The sequence below is a fragment of the Gavia stellata genome, chromosome 2 (assembly GCF_030936135.1).
Source record: "Gavia stellata isolate bGavSte3 chromosome 2, bGavSte3.hap2, whole genome shotgun sequence".
NCBI lineage: Eukaryota > Metazoa > Chordata > Aves > Gaviiformes > Gaviidae > Gavia > Gavia stellata.
Genome location: NC_082595.1, coordinates 31122477 through 31137015, shown reverse-complemented (window position 1 = coordinate 31137015; position 14539 = coordinate 31122477). Strand labels below are relative to the sequence as shown.

The 14539-nt window shown below is 48.8% G+C and overlaps 1 protein-coding gene across 1 annotated transcript in view; it reads right to left on the bottom strand.

Annotated features, from left to right (window-relative positions):
- The window catches only part of EGLN1 (egl-9 family hypoxia inducible factor 1), a 35478-nt gene extending 23098 nt beyond the window's left edge, over window positions 1–12380 (bottom strand). Inside the window, exon 1 of the mRNA XM_059830623.1 lies at window positions 11463–12380. Coding sequence (XP_059686606.1) covers window positions 11463–12380 — 918 coding nt within the window. The remainder of the gene's footprint in view (window positions 1–11462) is intronic.
- Between the last annotated feature and the right edge of the window lie 2159 nt (window positions 12381–14539).

Sequence of the window (14539 nt, the reverse complement as noted above, 5' to 3'; positions counted from 1 at the left end):
AGCATATTTCACTTTTCTGTCTGTCTGGCAAAGAAAGGATAGCTACCCCTGGTGTACTATGCCCTCTCACTATAGAAGAGGTCCCAAAATCATATATAACTTTAAAATAATTTTGGAAAGAACGTATGAGCCCCCCTATAGATAAATAATTGATTTTAATTTCTTAAACTTTTGCTTAAATCAGTCTTGTGAATTGTACACATGCTTTAAATCAACAGGCTATGCTAGGACAGGACTGTGTAATGGGCATATGCACATATGAACTGTAAAACAGGCAACATGGGAGAAAACAGTGAAGAGGCAGCAGCACAGACTGTAGTACAAGTGACCACCTGGATGACCAAAAGGGATCTGAGCCCAGAATATTTCAAACTGTTACATTACTTACATCTCCAACCACAATGTTCCTTTAAGAAGCAAATGACCACTAGTAGGAAGACAGACTTCTGGGCACTTCACTCAGAGATGCAATAAGCAGGACTTACTACTGACTGTGCCATTGCTGGAAAAAAAACCCTATTTTAATAGACTACAAAAATTGGCTTGTTTTGTATCTCCTCCGCTCCAAACTGCAGTATTTTTTTCCTACAGGAGGGCTGAGGTTGGCAGGCGCCTCTGGAGAACATCTGGTCCAGTGCCCTGCTCAGAGCTGGGTCACCCACAGCAGGCTGGGTGACCAGCAGTCAGGTTTTTAGTATCTCTGAGGATGGAGACTCCACAACCTCTTTGGCAACCCACTTCTTTGTTTGATCACCCTCACAGTGGAAAAAGCATTTCTTATGTTTAAATGGGATTTCTTGCATTTCAGTGTGCCCGCTGCCTCGTCACTGGGCACTGCTGAGAAGAGCCTGCCTCCCTTTTCTTCACTCCCCCCATCCAGGTATCTGTAGACACTGGTACAGTCCCCCTGCGCCTTCTCCTCTCCAGTATCAGCAGCCCCGGCTCCCTCAGGCTCTCTCAGCCTCTCCCCGTATGACCTGAAAAAGCGAATCCACTATTATGAAGAGTGCTATTGACTGGCTGATGCTCTGTCATATAGGGGCTAAAGGAGACATAAATAAGGTTAAGCCAAACAGAGGTATGATTAGCCAGCAGCTCTTTCACTGGGCATCATATAATATGCCAGCTGAAACCGAGGCAGTTTAAGATGCCCTTATCAGCTGGCCACAGTTTCCTTTCTCACAGCAGCAAGGCTGTGTGCCAGCTGCCTGAACAGCAACGCAGCAACCGCTGGAACTGGAACGGCCCGATGCCTTCAGCAGAGCACAGACCACATGCTGACCGAATACCGCAGAAGCTGTTGAGGGAGCTTGGTGTCCAAGGCAAGGATTAGCTGCTTAAACAGGACAGAGAGCAGCAATGAGAACGATACGTTATTAACCAACTACAAAGCGCTTTGGAAACCTTTCACACATTGCATCCCTGGACTTTTTCACACTGCAGGGAACTTAAACATAAGAGGATTTCTGCCTCAAAATTAGTATGGACCAAGTTTTTGATGTATAGCAATTTAAATTCCACGTTATCACAACAGTCAGGTTAGTCACTGTGTAACGTTTTGGTTTAATTTGACTAGTAACTTCAGGACTGTTCTAACTATATAGCTGCAACCTTCTGAACTACGCAAGCAGGAAGATAACAGGCCCTGGCACACCAGAAGGTCAGCAAGCCACAGCAAGTGTATGCCCAGCAGAGAAACCTACAGCCTCTGCTACTTCACCAAGAATTTTGAGCCAGCAACAGAATGAAGTGATGTGAATTGACAATACAAGTTCCGCCTGTAAACAGACTTAAAATATCTTTACATAAAAATAAAAAACCAAACCAAGCAAATACATAGAAACTCCTCAAGTCTTCAGCCAGCTTACTGCATTTTCAAACTTCTTACAGTCATCTAACAATCAACGCATCTGTTCCTCCATCCTGTTAGGACCAAAAGGGAGAACAGCTTCCTCACTGCGTTCACCTTTGTATCATTTTCAACACAATGCTTGTTTTTGCTGAAACAAGGCAAGGCAGTCTCAGGCTCTGCTCTCACAGCAGCACACTGGGGCCGCGTAGCAGCATCTCCTCAAAGTTGTATGTCATTTGTACAGTCCAGAATGCCTCCATGGTCAAACTATGTGCTCTAAGCTGGTCTGACCCTAAAGTAATGTGTAAAATTAATCCTCAGGTACAAAATAGTATTTTTCATTAGGCCATGTTCATTACACTACAGGTATGGTCTTCATCTCTTTGTTAGAGCACTATGCACAGAACATATACATAACCGCCCTACCTTCATGCACAATGTCCATACAGACGCGCAGGCACGCACATTTCTACCCGATTCCTATTTATAACATTATATGCTAACAAAAATACTTTCAAGTAGCTTTAAGTTAAATACCAAAGAACAAGAAAGTCTTCAGGTGTAAGCAGCTGTTACGTGCATAAAAGCATTGCTCTGGTTTTGACAGACACTGCCTTGGAACAGTGAGTGAACTCACTTTCAACCTGAAGGTTACGACTGCCACTTACCAGCTAATTCTGGCACAAGCCTGCACTGAAAATATGCTTGACCATCTATCGTGAACCAACAATCTTCAGAAACAGGAAGAAGTTTACAAGGATTTAATGAGCACCGAATGACTTTTTCAAAAGGGCACAAAGACCAGCATTAGTCCTCCTTTTGAAGGGTCTAAGTAGACAGTCACGAACGTGGAAGATAAAAAGGGTATCATAAATAACAATTACTCCATTCAGTAGTAGCTGCAAAGTCAAATAACTTCACTGTTCTGTTCACTGAAAATACTGCTTTCAAAAAGTTATTTCCTTAGCATAGTGTAAAAAACATGCCAAAGATCTTGTATTGATATATTCCGAGTAAGTTTATTTCCAAAAAACACTTGCACAGTCCTTGGATTGTCCACAGTCACCCCCTTACTGTAAAGTAACAAAATACAGCAGCACGAGAGATAGGAAGCCCCACGAGCATCCCACTGAAGAATTAACTAACCAACCCACCACAACAGTCCCAAACTGAATTCTGAACTGACAAAAGTGCTGTCTTTGTACAAGAGCTCTCCAAGGAGCCTAAAGAAAACTGATTTAGTTTCTGGATGGGCAAGAAGAAACTTTTGCTCTATATGGAGCACCCGTTCCCCTTTTATGAAACAAGATTCCTTTCTGCTGTGGTAGAAAGCCTTCATTTAAGCTACAAGGTTAAATGGGGCTTACTAGCTACAAGTATACTATGTACATACCTACGGGTACATACATACTAGCAGTCAGTACAGGACAGCACGGTGGCAACTAGAAAGACAGCATTCTGCAAAATTCCAATAGCAACCTAGCCTGTTCAAGCCAAAAGCTGTCAGATATTAACCAGGATGGTCTAAACACCACAACTGAATTACAAACATCACGAACACAGGTAAACATCATGAAAGAGAGTAATATGCTGTCGATTTAATTGCAACCTACTCATAAATTAAGCATCATCCAGAAAAAGGGAAAACATCTTTCAAACACCCAGTCAAGGTTACCGATACAACTAACCCAGAGATTTGAGCAGAACTGCTGTTCAGACAGTCCTATGACTTGCCAGGACATCACTTCCAAGGAATCTCAGTCCAAGAGGCCACCAGCAAGGGAAGACAGCTCTTCCTCTTGAGCTGTACAGCTATGACGAGAAGTATCCTGCTTGATTTTTGGGCAGTATTGAATCGAGCCCATTCTGTGCAGGAGAGACAGCATAGCACATCAAAGCAGCAACACAGTCAGAAAATCAATTGATTCCACTGACAGAAAAAAATGAAATTAAATACCCACAGTGTACTGAAATCACTGATGTGCACAAACCACAAGGCTACAAGTTCCTAATCTCCAGAACAGGAACAACTCAAAAACTAACTGCAGTTGCACACTCAAAAATGACTGGAAAAAAAACCAAGCAACAAACCAACCGAGAATTTCATAGAGCTATCCTAATGCACCAGGAAACAGAGAGGAAACAGGACAGGAAAAGTGAAATAGTACTGAAATTGCCCATTTCAGACAGGGCCCCTGAAGCAGAGCAAGTGCTGGACCCGGCACAAGGGGATGCAGCTGAGCAGGGACCTTCCTTACCAGCAGCAGCCAGCAGCAAACAGTAGCAAGCTGCAGCACAGTGTTCATCACGGAAGACGCCTGTCCAGCTCTGTCTCGAAACAGAGAAACCAAGAATGTCTTTGGTGCTAATAAAACTCTAGAATAATGGATAGGGACAGCCAACAAGCCTAAGAAATCAGGCCAGTAGGTTGGTTTTGAAGCTGGGGGGGGCAGGCACGGAAAAATCATTTTTCATTTGGAGAAAATACTTTTTTCCTTGTGCATGTTACATGGGATCACATGGTAGTTAGACCAGCAAAGCTGTATAAAACTGTTACAAGGAAGATCCTTGGAGGACAGAAGAATGCATTTCTGACAGCAAGAATTGAGTCTCACACTGAACATGGAAGAACAAAGAAAAGAAAGGTTAAGAAATTAAAAAAAAAAATACATAGCTAGCAAAGATTTCTTAAACTGTGTTCAAACTTTCAGGGGCAAATTTTGGGATAATCAGTCTCCAAATGTTAAACTAAGGTGTAGTTTGGCAAACGCTTTAAGCTGGCATAAATTTGCGTTGCCGCTGAAAGAAAGTCTCACCATCTGCCAGTCCCCTGTGCCAGCACAAACATCCGAACACTGAACCAGAAGCACTTCTTTTGCCAGTTTATTTTTCAGATGGATCAGTTCCCCAAACCAGTTCACAGGATGGCCATGTAAATACTTGCGCTGGCAAAGAAGAGTGACTGCTTCTCCAGCAGCGCCAGCTGAAAGTGTTCACTGAACTACAGCCTAAGACAAAGGGGTATGGGGAAGTTCCGAGCAGTCACAGGTGGTGCTCCCCACCCTGAGGCACACTATATTCCTACCACACTTCAAAGTTACAATCACCACACAGCTGCCCCTCAGAAACTAGTATATCTTTGTAATTTTCTCTAGTAGGAGAACCTGCCTGAATCTCAGCAATGTTCACATTTTCATTTTCACTGGCCATAAACAAGTACCTTTTCTGGATGCTTTGCTTCTCAATCAAAAGATCATTTGCATTAGAGGCAACAGACAGCCTTTTGATCATCTGTTCCGTTTGGGACCCAAAATGCTTGCACATGAGGAACAACAAATGAAACTGTACTCATCACATGTCAGGGCTCTACCCCAACAGGGATATAAGAACTTTGGGCTGCTGAGTATCCATTAATCACCATAAAGTCCCTCGTTGACCAGCACACTCATCTAGAAGAAAACACCATCGCCAACAGAAACATCACTGTCAGGAAAAGAATCTGTAAGGATGAACATTGGTCATATTCTGTATCAAGATCAAGCAACTCAAGTGAGTACTGGCAGACTGAGAGAGACCTAGCCACGCATTCCCACAATTGAGTGACAAATTCAAACCCATACAGTCATCCATTAGGAACCAATTAGATCAGCAAGTTCTCTACCAAGAAATAAATTCAAGGCGTCATAGTGAAATAAATCCCTAGAAGGATACAGAAGGATCTCTGTAACCGGGCATGCCACAAACAAGTTGAGAGGAAGCACCCAGCTTTACAGATGCTCCTCAGCCTGGATCCCCAGCTGCAGCCTTTGGGTCCTCTGATCACAGCAGGACTCACCCGAGCTGCAGCAGAGCCCTGCACCCCTCTGTGCTCGCCTTCCTTCTACCGGCGCTCTGCCACTGTCACCACTTCTCAGTACCTGCTTGGTTACTGAGTCCTTATTCTCTACCTCTTATTTTCATCTGTCATTGCCACACACACACTCACAGTTAGATTTTGCAGAATAAGATCTAATAGAAAGAACATCCAGAAACCTTGCTCAGGTCTCCTGTATGCTATTTTAAGCAGCATCTGCAAAACTCAGACTTAACTATCCTCCTCCTGTGTTCCCTCTGCCCCCACTCAGTGCTACACAGCTGCTGACAGCTTCAGCTCTATCAGCTGATTACTGCTCCTTAGTTACATTTCTCTTTCCTTGGTAACATTAATCCAACATGTTTGTAGGAAAGCTGCTACATAAATAAATGGCCAGGGCAGAGAGCCTCTTCTTCCCAGTTTCTAGAAAAGCTAACAGCAGGGTATGAGAAATCCACTCACTCTTAGAGGATTATTTTCTAAAGGAGCATTACTAACTTTGAAAGAAACTAATTTAATAAGGCACAGTCAGCCTAGTCTGAACCCAGAGCATTCAAGGTGTTCAGAAAACTCCAGGATGCTCTAGCACCATGCTGAAAACCGAAGAGCATCCAACAAAGTATAAGCAGCAGTTAAAGTACTTACAATCAGGTCACTTGATTTTGAGATTGGAGGCAAGGAGAGAGTAAGAAATGAGCAATTATGTAATTCAACAATTTCAAGAAAAAGCACAAAAGCAGGCTTGCACAATGTGCAGCCAATAAAGCAAATTTTGAAGCCACTGCTGGCTGAGAAGCAGCGGGTGCCACTGGTAGACAGGAGAGCATTAAAATGGAGCAATTTGAACTGTAGCTCTTCTGCCCTGCCAGATTACAAGGGAGTGGGAATGAAGCAAAAACTAAAGGGATGTAACAGGGACTGTCAAACTGTCTATTCAATCCCCTACTAATAAAAGGCATGGGTAGGGTTAGGAGATGGGTGGCACTGGGTGTGACGGGAGCAGAAGCAGGAACAGCTGATAGATCAGGTGTCAGTTTATACAGTGATTATTAGGAACCCAGCCCATGACTGGGATCTCCCAGTATTATTGCAATACAAGTAAAGGATGCAAACTTCAGATTTATGAAGTTTTAGATGATCAGCAGAGTCCACAACAGGGGAAAAAGAAACCTAGCAAAAAAATCATAAAGCTGCCCCCTCCCTTGTCCCCTTCTCAGCCTCTGTGGATGGACAGAGGAAAAACCTTCTCACCTGGGTGAGATTCAGGAGGATTTCATTCCCTGATTTTGATTAACAGGGTTTATACCTCTGCTAGCTATTTAAGACAGGACAGGCAGGAAACAGAAATACGTGCATGTACAAGTGTGGTAACTGATAAGATAAAGGGAAAAACCCCAGAATTAATATTTTGGGAAAAGATGGAAGAAGAAAAACCTAGACAATAACAGGAAGTAGGAGAAAGACACTACAGCTCATGTACACAAGTATGTGCCACCATCTGCTAGAGAAAAGAAGGAAGCAGAGTCTGGAAAAAAAAGAGACTAAGAGAACAAAAGCAAGGAATGCAGTAAGTCAGGACTCCTGAGATGAGTAAACAGTTAGCCATTCTCTTATACTTGCTGCTGTACTGTCCACACACCTCAAAGGTAGTTGGCTAGTTTATACCTACTGCTATAGAGATACCTTTCAGGCTGGAGAGTAACCTACTGATGGTCAGGTCTAAGCAGAACCACATCAGTTTAAGTAGATCAGTTCTAGGTAGCCCAGTTACCCTAACCCCTAACAGAGACTTTCAAATGTAAAATCTCAGGTTTCTCACACTTAACATTTTACCTCCTTTCTTGTCCTTTACCTTAAGAGACCAGCCCTGGTGAATGTAAATCAGTTTAAAATAGATTCCATTAAAACAATGTAGCTTTTTCCCTGATAGATAGTTTTACAGGCTAAGAGATGCAGAGTATATATCTCAAGACCCGTTTCTTTTCCCCTTTTCACGTACTGCTTCTAGACACTTTGTAGAAGTGAAGGCAAATTCGATGCCAACACCACCAACAGGTATACAAGATAAGCCTTAACTAAGTTCGAAGTGATAATCTAAGTATCATCTCTTCCACTTTACATACAGCTATTTTTCCCCAAAACCAATTAGCCTTGATCAACAGCGTCATTAAAATCTTTGATCTATAATCCATTCATTTCTGCAAAAGTACCCAGCTGCTAGCTAAAGCACGGAGAAAAAAACTCTAAGATTTTATAGGTATATTTAGTTAACAAAACATTTTTGAAGACTCAGTAATAGAAAGAGGGTAGGAATTTCAGCACACTGTGGAGTGGATTTATTTATGATTCATTCCCTCTAATAGGATATGCTTGTTTACAGAGCTTGAACTAGATCTGGTAAAGGTTAGATTCAATAAAAGCTCCTGTGACATAATGCCAAACCTTGCACAACATTAAAAAACAAAGCCAGTTTTCTAAGAAGACACTGCAGTGAACCCAACAACAATATTTTAAGTAACTGGCTGCAAGTGGTTTGGGTTTTTTGCTTGTAAAGGTCTAATTAAAAAAAATAATTTAAGTTAGGCTTAAAAAAAAACCCCAAACAACACACCTTTAGAACTGTTAATACAAAATCACCTTCTCCTCAAAGCTACAACACTGGACATCTGATTTCTCAGTATATGACTTCTTGAGAGAACACAAACTCCTAGACTTCACCACCCCAGATCTCCTCAGCACAGCTACATCCCTGACATTTATGAGCACAGCCTGATTCTAGCAGGTCCCCCGTTGCATGAGGTGCCGTACCAAACTGCAATCATTTAATACTGTGCCAACCCATCACCTTGTGCGGCTAGCATTGGCAGTGTTTTAGAGAGGGCAGGGGGATCCCCACGGGCTGGAATTCTTTTGCTGGTTCAGATGCTGGGGAATTACAAATCTCACCAGTGATGCTGCAAAGTGGTTTATTTAGCACCTTCAGTAAAATGGTACACTAAGTTCTCCACAACTATGCAAACCACAGTATTGCAACACAGGCACGCAGGAATAGTAAAATTACTTTGCAAGAGCTCAGTCGATGTGGGCTACATTTCCATGTGTTTTGGTCCTATTACTTGGAATGAAACCAGCAAGAATAAATATTGCATGTGAATCATTCCTTTTTAAAAGTCTTTGCTGTGAATGCAAATCCAACATACCCATGAAGATTTGAAAGCAGACTGTACTTGACTAAATGAACTAAGCAGCTGTCAGCATGCAAAGTGCACTAACTGAAAAGCTCCAGAGTAACCTGTTGCAGCTATTACACTATCTCCACTGCACATCCACCTATACTGCCAAGAATAAAAAAATATACTGGGACTCTGGCAGCAATGCCATCAAACCTCAATTCAGAAAAAGCAGGGGCAAAAAGTGTAGAAACAATTACTTCAGAAAACCAAGAGTTGTCCCTGTGTTTATTTTACATCTTCTCTTTCCCCCTCTAAACAGCCAGGAGTCCTGAAGTGATGTACATAAGAAGTTTCCACTGACGGATTGCTCTCCCAGCCACAGCCCTTTGACTCAACTGACTGTGACACTAAAGGCAGAGGAAAGGTGAAGTTCTGCATTCCCAAACACTGACAAACTCCACATTTCAACAGATCAAACTCTTCCACTGACTCGCCCATCTCTTCTCACCAACTGCTTCTGTTTATTCAACTCAGGGGTGAATCTGTGAGACTGACTGACAGTTTTCATTTTGCTCTTGCTGGAACTTTAGGGAACTGAGCTTTCCTGCACCACTACAAGTACTGACTTTTGTGGGGAGATAAGCAGGGAAGGTGAGAAGAAAGTAATGTATTTCTGTACCACCAAGGAGTAATGCACTGCACCTTTACTGATCTGATCCCTGCACCTGTTCTGATCCCCCAAATACAGTGGAATTTCAGCAGTGACTGAAAACCAAGTGGGGCTAAACAATCTTCACTGCTTTGCTGTTGCTCCACAAAAGCATGCAGCATGAAGGCATCTTTCTCTATCTTTCACAATTAGCAAAAGTATCAGTTACTACTTAGAAACTTAAGATACAGTAGTCCAGGAATCGCACATGTCATTCAGGATTACAGTTCCAAACATCTTTTTCTAAAGCCCCAGCACATATTATTTACAGAAGCATACCACTGCACATAAAAACAGAAGTGGTATTCCTTTCTACTGCATAAAATTGAAACCCAGCAAAGCCGCTGATATTTTTAGAGTACAAGTTTGAAGCACTGTGGCCTTGAAGAGGTTTAGGACTGCCTGAAAGATAAGTTGGCTTAGAAAAGTCCAAGAAAACAGGTATCTAAGAGGAATCTAGACAATGTTGCCATTAAAAAGTTTTAGCACGGTACTGGTTCAACTAAAGGTACGCAAAGACTCCATTTCAAAAAAATGAAAATTCCCACCCACTTTTTTTTATCAGTGGAGTTTCCCGTGCCCCAAACAAATCCAAGGCTGTTTTTTTGCCTTCCAGTTTCTCCCCTCCTCCCTCCCGCAGCTTCCTACCAGCTGAGATTCTGCAGCTGCAGCAACAACAGTCTGCCTGTGACAGTGCAACCACTGCGGCGGGATGGTTCCTACCAATTCACTAGCTTCCTTATGTTTTAATAGAGGTAGCAAATTGTGAAGAGGCTCCCCCTCCTCTTTTGTGTTTTGTTTTTTTTTTTAAACTGAAAAGAGGCTGATGAATATTCATTCCTAGTCCTTTACCAAGGGCGTGAATTTTATTTAAAAGACTGGAAGGGAATTGCAAATTAGGCTAAGACAATGGGAGATTCTGACTCAGTTCTCTGGTCTCAAAATACAGCTAGAGTAAGATCTTTGCAGAAAAGAGACTTGATGATAGTAAAAAAAAAATAATCTGTCCCCAAAGCCAGCCAGCTCCTCACGGCTGTGACTGGGCTGTCCACTGTCACACCAGCTGCCAGAGGGTCACACTGTAACTCACCGGCTTACAGTGCCACCGGGGCACCTATCCGCATTTTTAAGCCCAGCACTTGGCAGGCCGCATTCTGAGCCAGGACTTACCAAAACCCGACCCATTCATGCGAGCCTGCAAACGTTATGCCCAGAATTTTTCACGCTTCTCAGCAAGCGCCGCTCCGGGTAAGGTGTGCGGGGCTGTTCCCCCCGAGACGGCGTTACAGCCGGTGCCTAGCACAGGCTACCCCCCTTTCAGGAGCCAGTGAGTACATTGCTTTCATTTTTTTTCAGGAGACCACGGGAGAACTTGGGTTTCAATACTCATCGGCTAGCGGATAAGCTCCCAAGTCAAGCTTTTAACAAAAGGAAGGAATATAAATGAGATCGCTTTTTTTTTTTCCCTGCTCTGGAAAAGCGAAGAGGCAAACAAACCCTTTCACACCTGCTCGGTCGGGAGCAATCCCCGGGCGCTGACCGCGGACAACACCCGTCCGAGGCTGCGGCCAACCGGGCCCGGGCCCGCGACTGGGGCTGAAGGTCCCACCGCGGCCGGCCGGGAGGCGGCTCCGGGAAGCGGCGGGGGGCCGCGGGCGCACACGCACGCACCCCCCGACACACGCACACGGAGGGACGTGCGCACACGCACGCACGCACACCCGCAGACAGGCGCACACCCGCAGACAGGCGCACACGTGCGCGCACACACGCCCCTGCCCGGGGAAGCGCCGGCTCCGCCGCCCCGCTCCCGCAACCCCCGCCACAACCCCCTCCCCGCGGCTGCACGGGGCGGGTCCCGGCTCCCGCACTCACTTTCGTCCTGCCGTTGATTTTGTAGTTGCCCAGCTTGCCGTTGCAGTGTCGGATGAGATCGTCCATGCTGTTCATGAGGAGCCGGATGGTCTGGCAGCCCGGCTCCTTGCCCTCCACCCAGGTGATCTTGTCGCCGCGGATGTCCTTGGAGGAGTCGCTCTTCTGGCTGACGAGCTGCCCGTCGGTGAAGCGGCCGGTGTGGTGGAGGGCCCGCACCTCCTGGGCCACCAGCCCGCCCAGCTCCTTGCCGAGGAAGTCGTCCACCACGCAGATGCCGTGCTTGTTCATGCAGGGCACGATGTACTCCAGCGCCAGCCGCTGCGGCACCAGCGACTTCGTCTGCCCGTTGGGGCGCAGCGCGGCCCCGCCGGGCCCCGCCTGCACGCCGCCCGGGTACAGGTTCGACTTGTCCCGGTACAGCAGCACCGCCTCCCCGGAGGGCGACGGGGACTGGGCCGCGCCCGGGGCCTCCGCCTCACCGCCGGCGGCTGCGGCGGCGACGTGGTTGTTGGTCACCGGGGCGGCCTCGGCGGGGGCCTCCGGGGGCGGCGGCGCCGCGCCCTTCCCGGCCGCGGCCCCCGCCGCCGCCCGGCTGCCGCCTCCCGCCGCGGCTCCGGCGCTGTGGGCGCGGGTCTGCGGGGGGTGCCCGCCGCGGGGCTCGGCAGCGCCCCCTGCTGCGGCCGCCGCCGCCGCCGCGGCGCCTCCACCGCGGCAGATGAGCTTGTGCTTCTTCCAGTCCTGGCGCTGGTGCTCCTTGCTGCAGTAGAAGGAGCTGCGGCAGCGCCCGCACCGCAGCAGGTTCTCCATCTTCCCGCACAGCTCGCAGTACTGCCGGTCGCGCTCGCTGCTGCTGCTGCCGCCGCCGCCGCTGCTCTCGCCGCCGCCCTGGCCGGCCCCGCCGCCGCTGTCATTCGCCATGGCGCTGGTGGTGCCGCCGCAGCCCCGCTCCGCCGCCGAAGGGTTATGTAAGGAGGCGGGCGGGAGCGGCGCTAACGCGGGCCCCCGCCCGGCCGCGCGGGGAGGGAGCGCTCACTGCATCATGGCCGCCCGGCTCCGCCGCGGCCCCCTCCGCCTCCGCCGGCCCGCGGCCTCCTTCGGGGCGGCCGGGCGCGGAGCTGCCGCGGGGGCCCGCGCCGCCCTCCCTGCGCTGCTAACGCCGCTAGCGCCGCCTCATCGCCGCCCCGCCGGCGGCGGCGCGGCCGAGGGGGAGAGCGGCGGCGGGGGGCAGCCGGCTGGCGCGGTGGGGGGGGCTGCCTTCCGCTCCCCGCCGGCCTCTCTGCCCCAGTGCGCGGGCCGGCGCGGCCGCCGCCTCTCCCCGCCGCGCCTCTGCCGCTGTGTCCGGGCGAGGAGGAGGCGCCACTCTCGCGGCCCGCTTTGCACGTACGCCACTTCCAGCCCGCCAGCGCCACCGGCGCGTCAGGCGGGCGGGGCCGCGCCGCCAGGCGGGCGGGGCCGGGACGGGGCAGGCCGCGCCGCACCGCCGCAGCCGCGGGGCCCAGCCCCGGCGCAGAGCGCAGGGACAGGCCTGGGGCTGCGGCCGGGTGGCCTCGGGCCGGGCGCCCCCGCGGAGGCGAAGCGGCCCCCCGGGGAGCGCGGCCTCCCCGGCCTCCTCCACCGCGGACCCACGCTGCCAGGGACGGGGGGGAACTCTTTTCGGGGGGGGGGGGTGTCACCGGTCTGGGCTGCCCGGGACACCCCTGCCGTCCCCGGGAGGGCGGTGGGTCGCTAATCCGTGGGTGCCCTTGTCCCTGTCCCCAGTGGCGAGCTGCCCCGCTGCCCCTCCGGGCTGAGCGGAGGGGATGCGGGCCCGCCGCTAATGAGGAGGGGGCACCGAGGAGCAGGAGGGGCGCCGGGCTGACATGGAAGCCGGGTGCTGTGGCCTTGAGTGACAGGGAGGGTGGCGGCGGCACCCAACCGCTGTGGAGGGCCAGGTTTTGTCACTCCCAAAGGCCCCAAAATATCCCCGTCGGATAGCTGGCAGAGTGGGACGTGCGCTGGCTCCCTCGTAAATAACCTGTGGCTTGTGTCCCACCTAACTCAGCGGTAATGAAGGCCAGAGTCAGACGGTTAAAAAAACAAAAAGCAGGAAGAAGGAGCAGGTGGTGTGGCCGCTGAAACAAGGAGAGGCCAGGAGTCGAGGAGAGGCCAGGAGTTGGGGCCACTGCTGTGATCAACATGGCAAAGCCCCTGACAGGAAAAAGGAAGCTGGTTTGGCAGAGCAGCGCTGGTGGAGGGACGAAGGTCCCAACGCACTCACATCGGCTGTCAGAAGCCACATGAGGACCTGGACTCCTCTGAAGTGATGTGCAAACTCCAATCAATCTGGCTCAACCGTGGCTTTGCTTGCTTGTGGTGGATGTTGGGAAAATCGAGTCTTCTGCAGTTTGCTGCAATACAGCCCAACATGGTGGTCGGTGCCTCAGAGCCTCGTGGTAAGCTGGGACTTCTCCTGGGCTGGGGGTTCTCCTGCCCACGCCCTCGGAGAGCCATTTGGTGAGCAGACAGCAAGTGTTCATTCCATGGGCTGGGCTGGTGAGAGGCAGCACCTGCAGTTGGTGTGCACTGCCTGCAAAATCCATTCTAAAGTCCAAGAAGCGTCAAATACATGAGCCAATATACAGATCTGGAGGTAGAAAGGTGGAATGAATCCTCTGGTTGGTAACCCATAGGCTGCTGTGATTTTGGATAAATCAGTTTTTCTTTGCCACTGTAGAAGAGGAATAGTAATGCTTTCGCTCCTCACAGGCTGTTGTGAGGCTTAAGACCGCAATATACTTGTATTATAGTGAGAAGGCTTTATGTATGCAATTAAAATGGTTTGGTTCTTATCATCTCTCTATATAGAACTGGATTTAAAACTAACTGACATAGCAATAGGACTTGGAGGAATGTTAGGCACTGCGTGTACTACGTGAAGGATGTGAAAGGAGAAACAAAGTGTGCCAAGGCTACAAATGCTTGTGGTATATACACAGAAAATGAGAAGGAAAAACAGGGTGAGTTATTAGAAAGGCAAAACGAGTACTGAGAGGACAAGGTCATGAAAGCCCAAAGGATGAGATTTCAAGGTGAATGTG